Source organism: Moschus berezovskii, chromosome 8 (assembly GCF_049115385.1).
Source record: "Moschus berezovskii isolate FMDL1 chromosome 8, NW_MosBer_1.0, whole genome shotgun sequence".
NCBI classification, from domain to species: Eukaryota; Metazoa; Chordata; class Mammalia; order Artiodactyla; family Moschidae; genus Moschus; species Moschus berezovskii.
The window spans coordinates 86,428,686-86,452,597 of NC_142467.1; the positions used below are offsets into that span (position 1 = coordinate 86,428,686).

At 41.1% G+C, this 23,912-nt stretch overlaps 1 protein-coding gene across 2 annotated transcripts in view; it reads left to right on the forward strand.

Moving 5' to 3' along the window:
• Positions 1-23,912, forward strand: part of MEGF10 (multiple EGF like domains 10) — a 187,809-nt gene that overhangs the window by 103,177 nt on the left and 60,720 nt on the right. For both annotated transcript variants that reach the window (XM_055430492.2, XM_055430495.2), the window contains exons 6-7: positions 18,982-19,228; positions 21,052-21,172. In XM_055430492.2, coding sequence (XP_055286467.2) covers positions 18,982-19,228; positions 21,052-21,172 — 368 coding nt within the window. The remainder of the gene's footprint in view (positions 1-18,981; positions 19,229-21,051; positions 21,173-23,912) is intronic.

Consider the following 23,912-nt stretch of genomic DNA (forward strand, 5'->3'; position numbering starts at 1 on the left):
ACTTACTTAAAAATTCCTTGTGTGACAAGTGTGCCTCGCACCAGACTTTGAATCAGTCCAGTCTGTGAACTAGAGAATAGATGGAGCGGCTCTTTGTGGATATCTCATTTCTAGGTAACGCAGTGGTAAAGAATCCACCAGCCAGTGCAGGAGATACAAGAGATGCGAATTCAGTCCCTGAGTTGGGACGATCCCCTGGAGGAGGAAAATGGCAACACACTCTAGTATTTCTTGCCTGGAAAATCCCATGGACAGAGGAGCCTGGTGAGCTGCAGTCCATGGGGTCTCAGAGTCGGACATGACTTAGCACCCTTGCGCACACACATTTTGCCCTGCAGGCCACACCCTTCTTGAGCAGGAGCCTCTCTTCCGTCACAGCTGCTTGCCAAGAGGCTCCCCGACAGAGCCTCTGGTGTTGTTTTTCTCCCAACCTCTGACCATGAATGTCCTTACCAGATGAATTCATGTCTGGTTTGTATTGCTCTGGGCGTCCTGAGAACACTATAGATGTTTATGTTACCCACGCTAGTCAGTTCATAAGCTGTAAATACAAGGTTGGACTGTCATTTTATTTAACTCCACTACACATCATTTATTGATTTTTTTCCCTTTTTTTTTTAAGCTTTGAGTAATTGCCCTGTATATCTGTTTATCAGAAAATCCTGGTTCAACCTCAAAAATCTAACCTTTTGCTACTCTCTCCTGCTGCTATTCAAATCCAAGCCACCATCCTCTCTTAATTGTGATCACTATAGTCTCCCTACTCTTGCATCTACTCAAGCCCCACTGGAGTCAGTTCTCTCTACTGAGACCAGAGTGATCTTGTCAAAATGTACTTCAGAACATGCTGCTCCCCTTCCCCAGACTTCCCAGTATTTCCCATTATTGTTAGAATAAATGCCAAAGCCCTGATGTAATCCACCACGCCCTGTTTGATCTGTCCGTCCATACCTTCCTGCCCCCTTTTGATCCCACCAATCACTCGGGTACCACATTGCTTAGCCTCTGCCTCTTTTCCCTGCAACACAGTAGTTTCATTTTTGCCTCTGCACTTGATATTTCCTCTGACAAAAATGCTCTCCTCCTTGGAACTTTGCATGGCTGGCTTCTTAAGACCAATGGACTTGCTAAGTGTCACCACGAGCAGTGGCTTTCCCTGACTCTATATAAAGAATATTCCCCTGTAACTATCTATTACATCTTCTTTTTAATTTTTTATGGCACTATTTGAAAATATTTCATTTGTTCACTTCTCCTTTTATGGTCTGTATTTCTGTCCAGGATATGAGGCCCATAGAAACATGAATTTTGTCTGTTTTATTCACTGCTGCCTAGCACCTAATGTCTAGCACAGTTCTGGGTACCCAGTGATTCTCAGTAAATATTTGTGGAAGGAAAGAATGAAGGCATAAATGTTTCAGGAGCAGTAATGGATATAAACAGGAGATAACGAGGGATGAATAAGGTTCTACTTCTTTTTTCAACCACTTTCAGTTTAATAGGATTGGAAGTCCATCTACAAATACATAGGCAAAAGGAGTCTAGCAGGAAGTGGTCAAATGTCTTCTAGAAAAGGGCATGACCTGCAGTCCTTCCTTCCGAGCTCTTGAGGGGGCTCAGGCTCCAGTGGCTTCAGGATTCTCCTTGGCTGTGTACACTGCAGGTTCTTTCATCCTTGGTAAATTTCCATGAACTGGCAGCTGCAATGAGACTGTAGAAGCCAGGTAAGATGCACTAGGTGTGTTTCCATAGACTCTGAAGACGCTGTGTACATAGACAGCTCCTCACCTTCAAGAGAAAAAAGTCTATATAGTATAAGCACCAAAGTTATTACTCATATGGTATTGTGATTTCTGAAATGGTGGCCCCATGACTAAGAAAGGTGTTTGAAAATCAGTCCTTACTTGAATGGAGAATGCTTATTAAAAATGTTGCCATCCAAACGAGGATATTACTTCTCAAGGTAGAAATTTTGTGTGAGGATATAGAACTTAGCTAATTTGTACCAAGATAGAGTATGAATAGTAAGAAATTAGGTGAAGAATTCAGACTACAGATTATTTCAGATCACATGGCAGCCATATTCTTATGGCAGTACTATGTTCCTAGCTGTTCAGGGACGGGGGAGCCTGGTGGGCTGCCGTCTATTAGGTCACACAGTCAGACACGACTGAAGCGACTTAGCAGCAGCAGCAGCAGCAGCAGCTGTTCTGTGCAGAGTAAAGGGATGAAATGTACAACGTTAGGTGGTTCTGTGGCCTCACTTGTTACCTTACCTGTAAAATCAAGCAGGCTAATACCTGATTTTAGTAAAGCCATGTACATTTCCTCTCATAAGGTTATGCTGTTAATTATCTAAAATTAAGTGCTCTGGTTTAATATATAGTCCAGGATCTTTTATAACTGTTTCAAATTTCTTATTGTTTGTGATTGTGTCAAAGAATATATATATTTAAAGTACTTGAAACTTTCTTCCAGGAAGATGAGACCAAACAAAAACTGTTTTTTTCCTTCTTTGGTCAAAATACCTTTTAATTCATTGACAACCTAGTTGATTTTAAAAAGTTTGGATATTTGTACATGTGTGTCAGAGCAGAGAAATCATGTTTGAAATCATGGGATATAATCTTTGCATCTTTGTAACAGTGAAAGTTCAGAGACAAATAAAAATGGCATTGAATATGAGAAGAGGTAGATTTATTGGAGATTGTTAACACAGTGTAATGCCGTGTAGCCATTCATTCCTATAAACTTCTATGTTGTATTGATAATATACCATATTAATAGTGTTATCAATATTAGTAGATCTCAATATCATAATATTGGGTGAAAAATCAAGATGCACAGTAATATACACATTTTTTATAAAACTAATAAATAATTCAATAAAGGGTAGAAAGTAATGAAACAGTGGTATTTATACTACTTATAAAGACTGTTTCAGTAGGATAAGTATAGTAGAGGTTATAAGTGCCTTGCTCTTGGGCCATAATTCTATGAAAACCTAATGGTTTTGCTACTCACTACTCTTGCACACAATGAATGGAAGTAACTTCCAAAGAGAGTTTAAATTTTAGTGGAATTGATTTGAACTTGATTAGTATATAGCTGTGAATTTTTGTTCATACACTAAAGAAAAGGACCTTTATCCTTACAAATAAAAATAGCCTAATGTTGTAAAATGAGTATTACACAAATAAGATTTATCCATGCTGAAAGTTAGTTCTTAAAATAATTAGACTGCATCAAAATTAAATGATTCTTTAGGACAAGACACCATAAGCAAAAGTAAAAGAGGAGGAAGAGAATGGAAATATTTTTGTAACATATAAAACAAAAGATTAGTATTGATAGACTATATAAAGAACTCTCAAATCAATAGGGAAAAAAAAACCTCTCTAAATTAGGCAAAAGATACAGTAAGGTAATTCAGAGGCAAGGAAACCTGATTGGCTAATAAGCATATGAGAATATATTTATCTTTGTAATAACTGAAGAAGTGCATGATAAAGAAACACGATGTCATTTTTCACCATCCAACTGGCAAAAGTTTCAAAGTCTGACAATGTTGCGTGTTGTTGAGAATGTGAAAGGAAGCCTCCACACACTGCTCTCAGGAGAGTAAGTTGGCAGAATAAATTTAGAGAGTGGTTTGGCTGTCTCTACAGTAAAATTATTCTTTGTGTACACCATATGATTCAGTATTTTTAGTTCTTTATAATTTGTATACCTTGGAGAAACCTTTGCCTTCATGTATAAGGGATATATTCTTTGCGTCTTTGTAACAGTGAAAATTCAGAGACAAGTAAAAATGGCATTAAATAAGAGAAAAGATAGATTTATTGGAGATTGTTAACACAGTGTAACACCATGTAACCATTCATTCCTATAAACTTCTATGAAGTATTGATAATATACCATATTAATAAGTGTTATCAATATTAGTAGATCTCAATATCATAATATTGGGTCAAAAATCAAGATGCACAGTAATATACACTTTTTTTTTTAATAAAACTAATAAATAATTCAATACATTATTTCTGGACACACAGACTAGAAGGATACACATTAAGATCCTGACAGTGGTTCCTTCTGGAGAAGGAGTAGGGAAAGAACTGAAAATAAGGTACAGAGGAGATAAAAGGGACTTTGTAATGTGTTATTTCTTTCATTAAATGATGAAGCAAATGTGATGGAATGCTCACAACAGTTAATTCTAGGTTGTGGGTATGTGAGCCTTTGCTATAGTATTAAATAGTACTTGTCTTCTGTGATTAATTTTTTTTTTTCTTACTCAAGAAAACTTAAAATTTTCAGACCATCCTGTTAGCATTGAGGGTTTGGGGCCTGGTTTTCCTTACTGTTGGAGTTTAAGCAAATCATTTAAGGCCTTTGAGCCTCTCACATCCAGGATGGAGATAATGAGTATTTGCACAGTGCTAGTCCTGAGTACATATCCTCGGTACTCACCTCCAGCCCTCCTCCTCTGGGAGCCTTCCCCCGTCCTTGCTCTCCTCTGTCCAGAGGATATAAGGCAATGGATAGAAGGCCTCTGTGTTCCTCGAGCATCCTGTGCACTGCAAGGCTTATTGTTGTTCATCTACTCAGTTGTGTCTGACTCTGTGTCCCCATGGATTTCAGTGTGCTGGGCTTCCCTGTCCTTCACCATCTCCAGGAGTTTGGTCAAACTCATGTCCATTGAGTCAGGTATGCCATCCAGTCATCTCATCCTCTGTTGTCCCCTTCTCCTCCTGCCCTCAATCTTTCTCAACATCAGGGTCCTTTCCATTGAGTCGGCTCTTCGCATCAGGTGGCCAAAGTATTGGAACTTCAGCTTCAGCATCAGTCCTTTCAGTGAATATTCAGGGTTGATTTCCTTCAGGATTGACTGGTTGGATCTCCTTGCTGTCCAAAGGACTCTGAAGAGTCTTCTCCAACACCAAAGCTAGGCTTATTAGCATGTTCTTTTCTGATAAGTCTTATTGTGGGCCAGTCTCTTCCAGTAGATAAAGAAAGCTGTAGGTCAGGTCTAGGGAGGAGCAATAGTGAGTGCTCAACAAAAAGAACTTAGCAGCCATGGAAACTGCTTAGTACATTTTTAATGAAAGAATGAATGAGCAAAAGAGCAAAACTATGGCAAGACTTTGTAAAGCAAAATATCCTGTAATGGCTCCCGAGGTTGTTATTATGCTTTTGACTTCAGTGAATATAAATGTAATCCCCCCAAATCCCTTACAAATCTCAGCCTACAGTTTATATCCTGGAGATTTTCCTGCACCGTGAATAGAGTCATCAATATGCTCTCGTTGAGAGACATCAACATTTATATTTAGACACATTAAAGAATAAACATTTCACGCCCTTTTCCCTGGTTCATCGCTTGGGATAAGCATCCACTGTAGTTAAAAAATGACAGTTCATGCTTCAAAACTTCATTTAATAAACATTTTTTGAAGAAGAAGAATAAAGGTTCTCTCTCAGCCACTGAATAATATTAATATAAACAGCATTGGGTGGTTGTCAACAGCGATTGCTGGCACTCTGTCAGCTCTCCAGCCAGCTTTTTGACATGTGAAGGACATGAGGTTTTAGTGCTTTCAGAGGATCTGGAAAATACATTTTTATTGTTCTTCTTCATGGATGGAGAAGCTTTACAAGCTTGTTTTATTTTTAAAGCACTTGATGTTTTGAATGAGGATCTTTTCTTTTACATTAACAAAAGGGAATGACACACCATAGCCTTGTTAGCCCGAGGCACAAGGAATAAAATCACAGGGAGATAAAAGACCCCGAGGGAACCACGGCTTGGGAAGAAAGGGTATATGTGTTAGGAAGAATCGTGTTTTTCTATCGTTTGAGACAGCAGAAAATTATTTTGGTCTCTTCTAAAAGCTACTCACTCTATAGAGATACTTTCTTGAAAATGACTTATTTGTGCTTTGTTTACATATGAGACTATGAAAGGCTGAATTTTCTTTCCTGTTAATTTCTCTAATAATCACAGATTATCCTGTGTTTAAAGTCCATGGAGAACATCACAGTGAAACTCCATGTAAAAATGTATTTTTAAGTCCGTGTAGCTGACTGATAAAACCTAATAGATGCTTGACATTTTTATGTTAAGGACACTTATAGTTACTTCAAACAGCAACCCAGGTGAGGGTAGTTATGTATTATAAACTGGCGTCACTTTCCCCATGATAAACATGAGTTCTAAGATTCAATACATTAAAGAGATGTATCTCTTTATAAGAATGTATCCACAAGGTTCTTGAATTCCATGTAGTTCCACAATTTTACTTGATTCCAGAAGTATTAAACCAAGACAAAAGAAAAACACAGAACAAAAAATGGACTACTCAGCTCATCTAAGGTTTGTTTAGCCCTAACACAAGTACACAGAATTGAGCCCTTTTGTTATTCTCTATAGTTCAGAACCAGTTGTTTTAAGAAAGTATATTATACTTCAAAATGTGTTTCAAGGCTGTTTCTGTGGTCTTGGTGGATGTAGATAAGCTGGGGAAAAATCAAGTCCTGGGATCGACGCCTTCTAATATGGCAGATCCTCCAGATTTTATTTATTACATCTACTTCTTTACTCCAAGAAGACAATTTCTAAGAAGTTCACATATTTGTTTCTAAGTTTATCCTTTTACATTTCTGAGCTCCATGTATGAGCCTGCACCTCTGGACATGTTAATCATCAGCAAATGAGACATTTCTAAATCCAATTTTTAATTGACAATTAAGAATAGGATGTAAATTAACACTGGGTTTCATCACAGGCCTGAGATTTTTCCAATTGGCTTTATAAAAAAATGGATGAAAAGAGGGATACCAGGGCTTGTTTTTTACTTTATGGAGTTACTGGGCAAGTTGTTTTTTGGAATTCACATTGTGAGAACCAACTTGTCCTTTTTGGCGTGAATGATTCATGCAAGACAAATAATACAAACCAACGACAGGCCTGTTATTCCGGCCTCATATACAGCTGGAGGATGTTTTTTTCAGGGTTGGGACATTTCACTGAGCCAACCACAGAATAAAATTTCTGCTGCCACCAGGTCTGTGCTGTGTCACACATACCAACAAGTATTTTAGATGTAATTAGTATGTTTCACCATCCCCATTTAACAGAAAATTAAGTATAATAAAAGTCAGGAACTGGTTCAAATTTCATGGCTATGAAGTTGCAGAGTCCCCGCTAAGGTCCAGGCCTGTCCAGTGTTAAGTGATTGTACCCCAACCTTAAGCCAGCTAAGTGATTGATGAATTTTATAAAAAGGTGAATGTGATGGTAAACATTACTCTTTTCTCTCAGGGAAAAATGATTTCATCCTTTTTATTTTCCCCCTGATGAGGGAGTCCTTTGGGTAAGACAGTATATTAATGTGCCCTTGTTCCTTCCTCTGGGAGTCTCTGTCTATTTAGGATGTCTCTGTATTTCTAATTGTTCTCCTTTCTTTATTCTTGGTCTATATAAAAACAAGAGATTTACTAAACCATCTCTCATTTGTTCAAAGATTTTTTCCTACGGCCTTGGTTTTGTCAATACGTGTGTAGCTGTGGATGTGTTAGAACATTCCTTATCAAACCATTCTGATGAACCTCCTACTAACACTTTGGAACCTGGGAACTGTCATTTAGGCAAACAAGTATTACTTCTCAAAACACCTGTGTGACTTTTGTCCTACAGTGTTCCCCTTGAAAAGCTAGCAAAAGCCAGTAATGTGCACTGGTAGCAGGTCCTGTAATTGTGCCGGTAACATGGGATGGTCTGCAGGGCATGTGCAAGATCACAGCTTGGGAGGCCTTGCTGGGTTTGGGTTGAACTCTTGCTTTGGCTACTTGAACACTAAGTGACTTTGAGCAAATTATCATCTAAGTCCATTTTTCACATGATATGTTGGAATAATTATACCTAGCTCATTGAGATATTATGACGATAAAATGAAATAGCTGAATATGCTGACACATCTTCAAAACTCAATGCATCTTGAAATCTCTCTTTCCCTGGTTTTTGCTTGGAAAGCTACACTGAGGGTTTGAAGTAGGTCAGGAGAGAATGTACCTGGATTTGTGATAACGGTTTTGAAGGTTTCTCTGCTTGTCCAGGTTAGGTATCCTGTTCTGTGTGTGCTCTCAATTTCACTCACTCACCACCTGCATCTTGAGAGCAGCCATGTACCAGGTACGGTGTGGACCTAGTTTTCCGGTCAGAGTACTCAGCTAATGGCATCATTAGTACTGTTTTCACAGTGAGCTCACTGGCTTTTTTGTTTGCATAGAATCATTTTCAACTTACAGAAGCTCTTTAGATCTGACCATCCCCTTCATTTTATTTTCTCTTTGAGAAACACCCTATGTTTTCACTACAGAGATAATTTCCTATTTTCAGTGCCCCTCAGTGTTGAGTCAGTGGCTGACCCCGTAAGCTTGCTCAGTGGAAGGTCTTATCATTGGCTGCTCCACCTTACTGGATCATATTAGATGAAACACATCATTGTGAGGTATTATGTTTAACCAAAATACTTAATTTCACTGCCTCAGGAGCAGAATGGCCTTGTGAAAAGTGTCTGGACTTTTGTGTGCGGACAACCTTGGGTTTGAATCCTGATGCCACAGCTGAGTGTTTTTGGATGTTTTACCTAAATGTTCTCATCCTAAATATCCTCTGAGTGCTGAAGGTGATGATTATACCACTTTGCTGGTGCTGTAAGGACTAGAGAGAGGTGGGCAAAGCATGGAGCATAGAGCATGACACAATGCCGATGCTTAGCACATCCAACTATTTAAAAACATAACTTTTCGCTTGCTTTTCTCCTCCCACCAGAAGGATACATTCAATTGCAGAGAATTTAGAAAATCTAGTCAATTCAGATGAATTAGAGAAAGATCACACACAGTCTTAAGATCCAGAATAACCAGGTGGTCCCATATGACCACAGAGCTTTCCAGGGTCTGTCTCTGCGTCTTTTTCATTCCCCCTCCTCCCCGCTCTCCCCGGCACGTTAGGGTCAGCCATATACCGTTGCTGACATGAGGTCATTTATAACCTAAATTAATGACAGTTTCATGTAGTTGATAGTCTGTTGCTAAAACTGGATCACGTGGTACATATTTTTAGTCTACTTTTTACAGTTACGATATTTACAAACATCTTTCAAGTTCACTGGGACTTCCCTTGTGGCTCAGCTGGTAAAGAATCCACCTGCAATATGGAGACTTGGGTTTGATCCCTGGGTTGTGAAGATCCCCTGGAGAAGGGAAAGGCTACCCACTCCAGTATTTTGGCATGGGGAATTCCATGGACTGTATAATCCATGGCGTCTCAAAGAGTCAGACACATCTGAGCAATTTTCACTTTCACTTTTCAAGTTCACTAAGTATTCTTGTATAATATCCCTTTCAATTGATCCATGGTATTCCATTGTATGATTATACCAATTTTTTTTTTACCAGTCTTCTATTTCTAGAAAATTAGGTTGTTTCTAATTTTTTTGTTATTATAAACAGCACTGGGATAAACATCCTTATAGCTTTGGCGGGGGTAGAATATTGTGGTTTAGAAAACAGACAGGAGATCTGTTCTTCACTCCTTTTTACCTGTATGACTTTAAGCATATCGGCTGTTCTCAGTTTCTTCAATAAAATAAGGGTGACTGTCATCCCTGCTTCATAGGGACACTGTGGTCGTTCACCTGTCTCAGGTGCTTTCAACAGTATCGGTGGGCACAATTTGTAAATATTATTAATGAGTTAACTATTGTGAATTGATGTTGTCTTTACATACTTATGTTTGTTTCCTTTGGAAAAATCCCCAAAGATGAATTTATGAGTCAAGGGCTTCTGATACACTTTCCCAGGCTAATCTCTAAACTGGATATAGTATCTGAACTCCCACAGTAGTGCATAGAGAGCTGGTGTTCCCAGAAAGGGAGTTATTATCATCCTCACTGTAAGGATCAAGCTCATTGTCATTTTTATACTACTTCATGACTCAGGGGCACAGTTTTTCACAGCTTAATATCTCTGACTTGTTGGAAAAGATCCTGATGCTGGGAAAGATTGAAGGCAAAAGGAGAAGAGGGTGGCAGAGGATGAGATGTTTAGATAGCATCACCGACTCAATGGACATGAACTTGAGCAAACTCTGGGACATAGTGAAGGATAGGGAAGCCTGGTGTGTTGCGGTCCAGGGAGTCACAAAGAGTCAGACACGACTTCACAACTGAACAACAACAACAGCAACATCTCTGAATCAGAATGCTTCTCATTATCATTGTCAAGCCAGGTGACTGCCAGGACATGATTGTATGAAACCTTCTGCTGACATTTGATAAGATGTGAAAGAGGAGAGTGAAAAGGTTGGCTTGAAGCTCAACATTCAGAAAACAAAGATCATGGCATCTGGTCCCATCACTTCATGGGAAATAGATGGAAAAACAGTGGAAACAGTGTCACACTTTATTTTTTGGGGCTCCAAAATCACTGCAGATGCTGATTGTAGCCAGGAAATTAAAAGACGCTTACTCCTTGGAAGGAAAGTTATGACCAACCTTGATAGCATATTAAAAAGCAGAGACATTACTTTGCCAACAAAGGTCCGTCTAGTCAAGGCTATGGTTTTTCCAGTGTCATGTATGGATGTGAGAGTTGGACTGTGAAGAAAGCTGAGTGCCAAAGAATTGATGCTTTTGAACTGTGGTGCTGGAGAAGACTCTTGAGAGTCCCTTGTACCGCAAGGACATCCAACCAGTCCATTCTAAGGGAGATCGATCCTGGGTGTTCATTGGAAGGACTGATGCTAAAGCTGAAACTGCAATACTTTGGCCACCTCATGCGACGAGTTGACTCACTGGAAAAGACTCTGATGCTGGGAAAGGTTGGGGGCGGGAGGAGAAGGGGACGACGGAGAATGAGATGGCTGGATGCCATCACCGATTCTGTGGACATGAGTTTGAGTGAACTCCGGGAGTTGGTGATGGACAGGGAGGCCTGGTGTGCTGTGATTCATGGGGTCGTGGAGAGTCGGACATGACTGAGTGAGTGAGCTGAACTGAACTGAGAAGGGTGTCTGTGTGTTTTATTATTTGTGAAATTCAGTTTGAGAGATATGAAAAAAGGCAAACATATATAAAAACTGTGATCTAAGTGCAAAGTTAGTGTCATGGAAAATACACAATGCCTTTTTCAGAGAGCATCTCAGGTTGGGTCTGTAGAATGTACCTGAAGCTCAGAGGTTCTGGACTGAGTGTGGCAGGCTGGGGAGGACTGATGGAGAGGACATGTCTAATATCTCTTCCTCTCTGCTTATTTCTGTTCTTCTTTTTGTTATGCACACAGCTAAGAAAGATGATGAGGGCCATGGTGTAACAGTGTCGAACCCCGGGAGAGCATTCATGATTGTCTTTTCAAAACCTTTTGTCTGTTGCATGTATCATTCTTTCTGAATGTAAAACTGCCTGCAACCTCCCGTTTCTTGCAGTTCCTCCTTTTTCTACATACAAATCCTTCACGCTTTACCTATATATGGTTCACTGTGCCATTAGGTCTCATCTGAGACATCATTTTTGTTAAGGAAGCCTTTCCCTACTCACCAACACTAGTTAATGTCATCACTGTGTTTTCCATGTACCCAGTGCATACGCTTACCTTGCCGCTTATCACAGGGTATTTATGCTCTTGTCTACTGACTTAACACCTTGTCATTAAACTGTCAGCTTGTAGAAACATGAGCTTTATTATTCTTGTTTGAAGGCAAGGTCTAGTACCATGCCTGGCAGAAGCATGTACTTAAAAGATATCAGTTCAGTTCAGTCGCTCAGTTGTGTCCGACGCTTTGTGACCCCATGAATCACAGCACACCAGGCCTCCCTGTCTATCACCAACTCCTGGAGTTCACTCAAACTCATGTCCACCGAGTCGGTGATGTCATCGAGCCATCTCATTCTCTGTCGTCCCCTTCTCCTCCCGCCCCCAACCTTTCCCAGAATCAGAGTCTTTTCCAGTGAGTCAACTTGTCACATGAGGTGGCCAAAGTATTGCAGTTTCAGCTTTAGCATCAGTCATTCCAGTGAATACCCAGGACTGATCTCCTTTAGAATGGACCGGTTGGACCTCCTTGCAGTCCAAGGGACTCTCAAGAGTCTTCTCCAACACCACAGTTCAAAAGCATTAATTCTTTGGGACTCAGCTTTCTTCACAGTCCAACTCTCACATCCATACATGACCACTGGAAAAACCATAGCCTTGACTAGACGGACTTTTGTTGACAAAGTAATATCTTTGCTTTTTAATATACTACCTAGGTGGGCTCGATAAAGGACAGAAATGGTATGGACCTAACAGAAGCAGAAGATATTAAGAAGAGGTGGCAAGAATACACAGAAGAACTATACAAAAAAGATCTTCACGACCAAGATAGTCACGATAACGTGATCACCGACCTAGAGCCAGACATCTTGGAATGTGAAGTCAAGTGGGCCTTAGAAAGCATCACTACGAACAAAGCTAGTGGAGGTGATGGAATTCCAGTTGAGCTATTTCAAGTCTTGAAAGATGATGCTGTGAAAGTGCTGCACTCAATATGCCAGCAGATTTGGAAAACTCAGCAGTGGCCACAGGACTGGAAGAGGTCAGTCTTCATTCCAATCCCAAAGAAAGGCAATGCCAAAGAATGCTCAAACTACCACACAATTGCACTCATCTCACACGCTAGTAAAGTCATGCTCAAAATTCTCCAAGCCAGGCTTCAGCAATATGTAAACCGTGAACTCCCAGATGTTCAAGCAGGTTTTAGAAAAGGCAGAGGAACCAGAGATCAAATTGCCAACATCCGCTGGATCATGGAGAAAGCAAGAGAGTTTCAGAAAAACATCTATTTCTGCTTCATTGACTATGCCAAAGCCTTTGACTGTGTGGATCACAATAAACTGTGGAACATTCTGAAAGAGATGGGAATCCCAGACCACCTGACCTGCTTCTTGAGAAACCTGTATGCAGGTCAGGAAGCAACAGTTAGAACTGGACATGGAACAACAGACTGGTTCCAAATAGGAAAAGGTGTACGTCAAGGCTGTATATTGTCACCTTGCTTATTTAACTTATATGCAGAGTACATCATGAGGAACGCTGGGCTGGAAGAAGCACAAGCTGGAATCAAGATTGCTGGGAGAAATATCAATAACCTCAGATATGCAGATGACACTACCCTTATGGCAGAAAGTGAAGAGGAACTCAAAAGCCTCTTGATGAAAGTGAAAGAGGAGAATGAAAAGGTTGGCTTGAAGCTCAACATTCAGAAAACAAAGATCATGGCATCTGGTCCCATCACTTCATGGGAAATAGATGGAAAAACAGTGGAAACAGTGTCACACTTTATTTTTTGGGGCTCCAAAATCACTGCAGATGCTGATTGCAGCCATGAAATTAAAAGACGCTTGCTCCTTGGAAGGAATGTTATGACCAACCTTGATAGTATATTAAAAAGCAGAGACATTACTTTGCCAACCAAGGTCCGTCTAGTCAAGGCTATGGTTTTTCCTGTGGTCATGTATGGATGTGAGAGTTGGACTGTGAAGAAAGCTGATCGCCGAAGAATCGATGCTTTTGAACTGTGGTGTTGGAGAAGACTCTTGAGAGTCCCTTATACTGCAAGGAGATCCAACCAGTCCATTCTAAAGGAGATCAGTCCTGGGTGTTCATTGGAGGGACTGATGCTAAAGCTGAAACTGCAATACTTTGGCCACCTCATGCGACGAGTTGACTCACTGGAAAAGACTCTGATGCTGGGAAAGGTTGGGGGCGGGAGGAGAAGGGGACGACGGAGAATGAGATGGTTGGATGGCATCACCGACTCTGTGGACATGGGTTTGAGTGTACTCCGGGAGTTGGTGATGGACAGGGAGGCCTGGCGTGCTGTGATTCATGGGGTCGCAAAGATTCGGACACGACTGAGCGACTGAACTGATACTGATACTGAGGTTGGTCATAACTCTCCTTCCAAGGAGTAAGCGTCTTTTAATTTCATGGCTGCAATCAGCATCTGCAGTGATTTTGGAGCCCCCCAAAAATAAAGTCTGACACTGTTTCCATTGTTTCCCCTGTTTCCCCATCTATTTCCCATGAAGTGATGGAACCAGATGCCTTGATCTTGGTTTTCTGAATGTTGAGCTTTAAGCCAACATTTTCACTCTCCTCTTTCACTTTTATCCAGAGGCTTTTTAGTTTCTCTTCACTTTCTGCCATAAGGGTGGTGTCATCTGCATATCTGAGGTTATTGATATTTCTCCCAGCAATCTTGATTCCAGCTCGTGCTTCTTCCAGCCCAGCGTTCCTCATGATGTACTCTTCATATAAGTTAAATAAGCAAGGTGACAATATACAGCCTCGATGTACTACTCCTTTTCCTATTTGGAACCAGTCTGTTGTTCCATGTCCAGTTCTAACTGTTGCTTCCTGACCTGCATATAGGTTTCTCAAGAGGCGGGTCAGGTGGTCTGGTATTCCCATCTCTTTCAGAATGTTCCACAGTTTATTGTGATCCACACAGTCAAAGGCTTTGGCATAGTCAATGAAGCAGAAATAGATGTTTTTCTGGAACTCTTGCTTTTTCGATGATTCAGCAGATATTGGCAATTTGATCTCTGGTTCCTCTGCCTTTTCTAAAACCAGCTTGAACATCTGGAAGTTCACAGTTCACGTATTGCTGAAGCCTGGCTTGGAGAATTTTGAGCATGACTTTACTAGCGTGTGAGATGAGTGCAATTGTGCGGTAGTTTGAGCATCTTTGGCATTGCTTTTCTTTGGGGTTGGAATGAAAACTGAGCTTTTCCAGTCCTGTGGCCACTGCTGAGTTTTCCAAATTTGGTGGTATATTGAGTGCAGCACTTTCATAGCATCATCTTTCAAGATTTGAAATAGCTCAACTGGAATTCCATCACCTCCACTAGCTTTGTTCGTAGTGATGCTTTCTAAGGCCCACTTGACTTCACATTCCAGGATATCTAGCTCTAGGTGAGTGATCACACCATCATGATTATCTGGGTCATGAAGCTATTTTTTGTATAGTTCTTCTGTGTATTCTTGCCACCTCTTCTTAATATCTTCTGCTTCTGTTAGGTCCACACCATTTCTTGCGTCAATTTCAGTCACTAGCCCATGTGTGTAATATCTGGTCCTTAGAAGTTACAGCCATAAGGGCCCAGGGGTAAGTCCATTCTCTTCAGTTCTCTGCTGGTTGTCCTTAAGGGTTTGAAGCACGGACTGTACAGTTCTGATATTGCATAGTACTTTAAAATTCCTTTTATTTTTTTAACTTATTATGAGAGCTTCTTAGAGTAAGCTGTCTGTGCTGAGACCCTCGATAAGCTGTCTCCTGAAATATCTGCATGAATCTGGGCACATGGCACCTGGCAGCCTATTTCTAGCTGTTATCACAATGAGAACTGAAACCAGAAGCTGTAAAGGAGGCATCACCCCCTTATTAGCATCTGAGTTCTTTAATCTGAAACAAAATTTCATTCATTTACCTTTTCCTTTTAGGCTATTCAAGCTATTTCTGTGTTAACTACATTTTTTTTTAAAAAAATGTATTTTATTGAATTTTAATTGATTTACAATGTTGTGTTAATTTCTGATAACACAGTGGTTCAGTTATACAAATTTTTTTAAAAAGGTTGTCAGTGGGAGAAACCAACCTAGTCCCTTTTTTGTGAGGAGTGAAACATTTGCCCCTTGATATTTGTGTGAAATGTTAACTAAAGGATGCCAGATAATTTGAGTTCACCCTCTTCAAACTGTCTTTTCAAATGCAGTAGTTGAATTCAGAATAATTCTTCAAGCTTGGCACTAAACATAAGGAACAAATTCTGCCTCTTGTCAGGACACTCAACATATTCTTGTGTATGTAGTAATCAGGAAAGAAAGCTGGCTTTTGTGCGATAAACTGTGTAACTCACTGGGGCACATTTAACAGTGGATGTACTGAAGCAGTTAAATCTGACAAATGAAAAAAGGAAGTCACAGTGACGCCTACATTCAAGCCAGGCTTCTGTATCTTACTCTACTTCCTGTCTGTTTCTCTGTAGACTTCTGTCTGTGGACTTTCCTCCCAACGGAGTCCATGTTGGTGCCTTGTACTCACATCGTGAGGGATATGTGTCAGTGGCTTTTTTAGGGAAATACAACCCTGAGGGGAGAAGCTGTCACTTCAAAGCATGCCACAATGCTTAGACACAGCCAGAAAATTAACCATGTCGGCACGATAATATTTCTTTAATGCTTTAACCCTTTCTTTGATGCTGATGTGTGTGTGTGTGTGTGTGTGTGCACTTGTGCTCAGTAGTGTCTGACTCTTTGCAACTCCATCAACTGTAGCCTGCCAACCTCCTCTGTCCATGGGACTTTCCAGCAAGATTACTGGAGTGGGTTGCCATTTCCTTCTCCAGGGGATCTTCTCAACCCAGGGATTGAACTCATGTCTCTTGACTACTGTGTTACATGGGTGGAGGGATTGATGCTGATAGTCATCAATTTCTGGTATAAACTTAGTTTCTACCACAAGGAGCTATCTTAAGAGTTTTGTTTTTGTCTGATCATAAGAAAATAGAACTGATCTTTCCCTGACTGCTGTGCTGGGAGAGAAGCTGTTGAAGGGGGCGGGCAAATAAATGGGTTATGGAGGAAAGGAGAGGCCAGCTCCGTCCCCTCAGCACTTGGCTTCTTCTACCGCTCACCTCTTGCTGTAAAATATACTCTGTAGAATGTATACGCTCCAGCCCACCCTTAACCCAGTTTCACAGTGAGGGGAAAGGACTCTAACCCTTCATGAGCTGTTATTTTGTTTTATTTGTTTTAATTCTTTTAACATGATCGTGACATCCTTATCCAGGTAGATTTATTAGCTACATTGTTTTCTTGTATCAATTAATTAATTTTCCATTATACATAAGGAAAAATGGATCTTTAATTTAATATGAGGTTCCCAGAAGTTGAAAGGAATATGGACATTTTGGAGAGGATTCAGCAGAGAAAATGTGTGAAATTGAATAAACTTAAAAAAAAATATCTCCAAGTATTGAAGTTATAGTATTTAGTATATATTTGGGCTATACTGGCATCAGGGATGTATTTACATTTAAGGAGTAAAATCATTTATAATATAGAGAACAATGCTACACTAGATTGACTATACTATGAAGAAGATGTGAGGGGACAGCAGGAGCAAATTGTAGAAGAATAGCTTTGGCTTACATAAATGAAGATTTTCCTCATTCTCAGGACTGATGAACCAGGGCACTAGTTACAAAGGACTTGCTTACATTGGGGGAACCTTCAGAGCAAGATAGATTCCTTTCCAAATGAGATAGCTGGGAGGATTTCAAGAAACACACCATGTAATTTTTTTAAGAATGGATCTTAGACTGAAAGAATTGAAACTGAAATAAAAAAGTGTTGTCCATATCCACAGGCAATAAAAAAAAAACTACTCGTATGAATAATAGTTAGGCTGAAATCTCATCTTGGAACCATCACCTAATCTTATTTTGTGAAAGAAGGTTGTTCTTAGGTAATTGCTTTCTTGATCTGCTTTAGGTTCAATAATTCTTTCTCACTGCTTTTATTTAATTGTGTTAAAGTATGTTTAGTAAAGTACTAATAAGACTAAAGCCATACTTATTAGAAACAGTTATTCATGTAAACTTTTTGATATTATGAAATGAAAGGTAGGTTCTAATACTGGAAGATGAATCCTGCAAGTCTAAAAAGTTGTTTTCTGTGTGCCTAGTTTTGTTTTTTTCGATAGTTTATTCTGCATCTGACATTACAAAATTTTTATGAAATGAAACTTTGTTTTATCATAAAAGCAATTTATCCTAGGAACTCTAGGCAGGGTACTTCTTCCCCAGTGATTTTTATAGCATCTAATTAATAAATGGATGACTCACTAGGCAATGCATGTTGAGTAGACTTTCCTTATTGTCACCCTTGATAAATTTTAGAATGTTTGCGACTGAAGTTTTTTTCTTCTCTGCTTTTTCTTGCTCATTGACGAGTCAAAGCCATTATTCCTTTTCTTGGGAAGTGCATCTTAAAGATTTTTAAATGCTTTTTTTTTGCCTTTTTCTTTCCTGGTTTTATCTACCTCTTATCTGTTTATTTGCTGTCCACTTTCAGGTTCCGGCTTGTTATATTTTTAAAATAAGTCAATGACTTAAACATTTTAGTCAGTTTTTTTTTTCCTGCCTTTTATGGTTACCTCCCAATCACACATATTTTGACTGATTTATCGTGAAAGCACATCAATTTCCTTTTCGGGAGCTCGGCCCAGGCCCATAGCTAGCAGGATCAGCCCACTCCACAGTGGACTGCATGTGGGTCATTTCTTTGTCCCTCTGGTCACTGAGTCCAGGCCTCCTCACTAAGCCGCTGACTGCCACGCTTCTTGCCCTGTCTCCTGTCTCTTGTCAGCTCCTTCCTGCCCTTTCTTCATGCTGTTGGCAGCTGATCTTACTAGAAGGCAAATCTCCATTGACCCTCAGTGCTTAAAATCCTTGATTACCAATCCTCTGTCAACTAGATACAATCCAAACTTCTCGATGTGTATAAAACTCCTGCATAAGCTGACGATTCCCACCTGCCTAGTCAGCCTCCTCTCTGCCCACAACTACTCACAAACTCCCCTAGCCAGTGACTGTGCCCACATCACACACAACACTCCAGGTGCAGGGAGCCGGCTGGGCACAGGCCTCAAGCGATGCTTGAGTAATGGAGTGATAGGAAGTGGTCCAGTGCTGAGCACCAGTGAAATATTGCCATCGGTGTGTACCCAAGCCCTGCTGCTCAGTGGAGAAATGGTGATAAAGGGGTCATCTAGCCACTCTCTCCGAGGGGAGAGGAGAGCTGGTACTGAAGAGCTTGCCGTTATCCGCACCCACCCTCTGATGCCCGCCACTGTTTCTCTCCCCACCCCAGCCTGCGATGGTGATCACTGGGGGCCTCACTGCAGCAGCCGGTGCCAGTGCAAAAACGGGGCACTGTGCAACCCCATCACGGGGGCTTGCCACTGCGCTGCAGGCTTCCGGGGCTGGCGCTGTGAGGAGCGCTGTGAGCAGGGCACCTACGGTAACGATTGTCACCAGAGATGCCAGTGCCAGAATGGAGCGACCTGCGATCATGTCACGGGGGAGTGCCGCTGCCCACCCGGATACACTGGAGCCTTGTAAGTGACGCGCCGCTGGGCAGCGTGGCCGAGCCCGCCCACCCTCTCTGTTCCTGCTGCTGCCAGCCTCATATTCCTGTACTTCTGTCTCTCTGGCTGCCCACGGAGTTACTGAGGGGACAGGGCTCCGGGCAGTGGTGGCCACTGGGTGCTCCTGCTGTTGGTCGAGCATCAGAGCTCAGTCGGGGTCTCAGAACCAGCTTCCATGCCTTCCTTTGGCAGAGCAGAGATAGAGGGCCTGGATGTTGTGTTGAGTAGCAATATTTGGGGTTGCTGGGGCAGATTTGGGTTTCACTCTGACACTCCCTCGATTGCATTCATTTTACACTTTGATGCTCCCTCGATTGCATTCATTTTACACTTTTGGCTATGAATGGTCCATGTTGTTCTGCTCTGTGTGGCAGTCAATTAGATGGATAAAAGAGGATGAGTCCAGTGCCTTAGAGAAGGAAATAGATGTTAGAAATAGTTCATGCTCAAAGGTTGGCTGGGTTGTTTAATGCTCATAGATATGTGTGTGTTGTTTTAAAAGGACTTGTATCACATTTGTGTAGTATACGTACCGACAGTTTAATTCTTTCTGGAAGACACGGAAGCAAGTACGTAATCTCTACTGTGTTGTGCTTAGTTGCTCAGTCGTGTCCTACTCTTGGTGACACTGTGAACGGTAGCCCACCAGGCTCCTCTGTCTATGGGGATTCTCCAGGCAAGAATACTAGAGTGGGTTGCCATGACCTCCTCCAGGGAATCTTCCCAACCGAGGGATGGAACCCAGGCCTCCTGCATTGGAGGTGGATTCTTTACTGTCTGAGCCACCAGGGAATCCCAAGAATACTGGAGTGGGTAGCCTAACCCTTCTCCAGGGGATCTTCCCGACCCAGAAATTGAACCGAGGTCTCCTGCATTGCAGGTGGGTTCTTTACCAGCTGAGCTCCCAGGGAAGCTCTTGTCCCTACTTCTTTCTATATTTTGTGGGAAGGGCATTCTTTGGTTTGCTTGTATTAGCAAACAGACTAAGAGGCAGAATGTGCCCAAAAAAGTGAGATAAAATAATCTTGTTCCCTTACTGAGAAAATCACACCTGTAAACCACAGAACTAAAATTTGAAAAAAATGTGGCTCATTAGATAGCCACTTCCTGCTGACAGAGTTAGGGCTATAAAGCAGAGCTAAAGAAAAAACTGAATTAGCCAAGAAAGCCCCGATTTTCAGGAAAATGGATGAACATCTCAGACTATTTAATTGTTAATGTTGCTTTTATGGGTTTTTATCAAGGTCCCAGTTGAATAAGGCTTTGAGAAATTTGGAGCAATTTCATAGGAGAGTAAAAAAGACAAAGGCTTAGAGTAGGAGGTATATTCATATAATATGGGGGAGGCTCATCATTTTGAAGAAGAGAATGCTAAAAATTGAGTACAAGGAATATGTACTAATTAAGTGATGTGCAGATGTTTCATTCTTCTTTGAGATTGGAACAAACACACCAAGTACACTTCCAGTGTAACCCATGGGCTTTTTGAGAGTTGCATGGATGGTTCCTGTCACTAAGGAGTGTATGGCCAGTGAGAGTCATCTCTCTGATAGAACAGATTCTCCTTAAATTGAAATGGTTTCAGTAGAAAATATCCCCCCAAAAAGGAAGGAGTAGGTGACCCCTTGACCCTTCCAGTCAGTATGGTTGGTGCTCTTGATGTTAATGAAACAAACAATATTGAACAGAGGAGCTTGTCTGTTTTAGGGTCCTGCATGCTGCTGTGTTTGTGAATCTAAGGGTGGTAGGTTTGGGTAAACTATGGTGTCCTTTGTCATGTGTTAATCCCCCAGCTGTGAGGATCTTTGTCCCCCCGGCAAGCACGGAGCGCAGTGTGAGCAGAGATGCCCCTGCCAGAATGGAGGCGTATGTCACCACGTCACTGGAGAGTGCTCTTGTCCTTCTGGCTGGCTGGTAAGCGCCCCTCCCCTCCCGCCAAAGCCCCTGTTCCAGGATACCTGAGTGAAAATGCATGGGGAGAACTTTAATACAAAAGAATGTCACATCAATGGATACAAATTTCAAAATTGGAAATATCTGACCATTTCAAAGCAGGAATTTTTTAGTCCATTGAAGGCAGAAGGTGATTAAATCCTGAACTTGAAGTTTACTAAGGGTCCTCATGGAAAAGTTAGTAGGCCATCTGTCCTGCATCTCCCTTCAGGATATAAAAGGGAAATATCTTGCCTTTCACATGACAGTCAAAGCTGTTAAACACGGTAAGTATTCAAATAAGCATTTTCATAAGTATGTTCTATGGATCATTATTATTCTTTGGGAGCATTATTCTCAACAGGTTAAGTGTTGTGTGAAAAAGTTATTTGGTCTTTGAATCTGGAGGCTCAGTGAGGTAAACCAAATTTTTCAAGTATTGAAGAACTCAGAGCCTTTAGTGTAATAATCTGTACCTCACTACACTTCCCAAATTTTGACTGTGATACTCTTTCTATGTGTAGTGTCTCACAGGCTTAATCTTATGTGGAATACACAGTGTCAAAGCTGGTTCACTAGGTAGATTACTCTAAAATCAGGCAATAATATTGGTTCGTGTTTCTCTGAGTTGGTTTGTGTAAAAGTCTGCTTGAAGGCAGAAGAGTGAATGACCAATGTCTGTTTCCTTCATTATCATACAGAAAACAAAGCAATAGTTTACTTCATGACTATCTTCCATCTCCATGAGCTGTAGTGAAGTTGCTCTCGCAGGGGTACAAGTGCTGTAATTGCCAGATTCAGTAACAACTCCTCCATCTTCATGCTACTTCATTCCTCCAGAGCTTTTGACTCTGTTGCTCATCCACCTCCCTTTCCTAATCTCTCTCTCCACTTCTTTGATAACCCCTTCTCCTACCTCTCTTATTAAAGATCTCTTTTCCTAATCCCTCTTTTTTAATATACCATTTTATTTCTGGTGTTTCACGCCAGTCTTTCTCTTTTCTCACTATACATCTTTCCTGGAAATCTCATTAAGATCCATTACTTTAACAATCATCAGCTGATTTTTTTCAACCTTGACTTTCTCTGACCTAAACACAGATGTGTTTTTGTCACTGTGCTGTTAGACTCCCCACCCTAGTTTCACCTAAAGACATGGGTCACTCTCTGCCTGAGCTATGCCTAGGCTGGAGCCTTAGGAGGCAGACATGGGATCGCCCTTGTTGTAGGAATAGAGCAAAGAAGACTTGGAGTCCACTTCCAGTCAGAATCATGGGAAGTAAGATTGGGTTCAAGATGGTAATACCACTGGGAGGAGTGAAAAAGAAATATCAGACCCAAGGCAAGAATTGGAAATGATAAGCAGACAAGACAAGGAATCAGAGCCTGGAGAAACTCCATGGAGCAATAGAGTCAGTGCAAGGGGGCCTTTTGTTGAGTGCCTGATGGTGAGGCAAATAGAAGAACTACTGACCTGGAAGCAGGCCTGTCAAAGTAGGTGTTTATAGAACCAAATTTGTCATACACCTAAACCTTTCTTAAGGTGATTCTCTTTTATCTTTTTTTTGTCTTCATTAAAACCAACACTTCTCTCTTTAGTTGCCCAAAGTAGAAATGCTGAAATATCTTTGATTCCTTCTCTTCTTTTATTGCTTATATTCAGCCTTTTGCAAACACTGGTCATTACTTGCTTCTTGGCAAGGGATGGATTTTGCTAAGGTAGCAGTGTCCAGGGAGCTCCATGTTCTTTGGATGAGGAGCTGTAGAAATGTTACTTGCAGAATTTTTGTGTAGGCATTGTCTGTAGAGTTGCCTCATCTTGAGGTTGAAGCCTTCTTCTTCTGGGTTGGAGTGGTCATGGGGTAGGATGCCGGTAACCACAAATTTGGACCATGAGTCCCAGCGGGTGGACATATGGCCCTCTCCATCAGCCAAGTAGAGCCTCCCATATACTCTGCACCCCTACCTTGATGGATGCTTCTTACTGAATGTTTCAGGTCAGTTTTCTCTAAGTGCAGCTGAGCTTCCAAGTTGCACTTCTCTTTGCAACATTTTATTTGTGCAGTAATCTTAGGTGCTTTTCATAGGTGGCTGTATATTCCTATTACACATACATAAGTATATATTTCAACTAATAATGTCCTGTGTGCATGCTCAGTCACTTCATTCGTATCCGACTCTCTACTACTCTATAGACTGTGGCCCACCAGGCTCCTCTGTCCATGGTTCTCCAGGCATGAATACTCGAGTGGGTTGCCATGCCCTCCTCCAGGGGATCTTTCTGACCCAGGGGTCGAATCCATGTATCCTGTGTCTCCTGCATTGGCAGGAGGGTTCTTTCTTTCTTTGGCAGGCAGCTTCTTTAGCACTAGAGCCACCTGGGAAGCTCAATAATATTCTGCTTAAAGCTATTGACTCACATTAATCCTTCTTTGCAAGCAGTATTTCAACAGCATCTCTAAAGCTTATGTGGGGCCATTACAAAATGTGAGTACTTCCTGAGAGAGTGAAAATTTTCACCAGAACCCTGGCTTACAGTGGATTGACCTTTGGCATATTTATTTCATCTAGTCTTGTTAATATGTTGTGCTAGAATGAGGGGTTAGAGCTATTTTTATATCTGTCTCCCTCATCATATTGTGAGCTAATTAAAGGTTGTGACTTTATCTTTGATTCTCAGAGCTTAGCACGATGCCTGGCACATAGATGATTCTCACTTAAG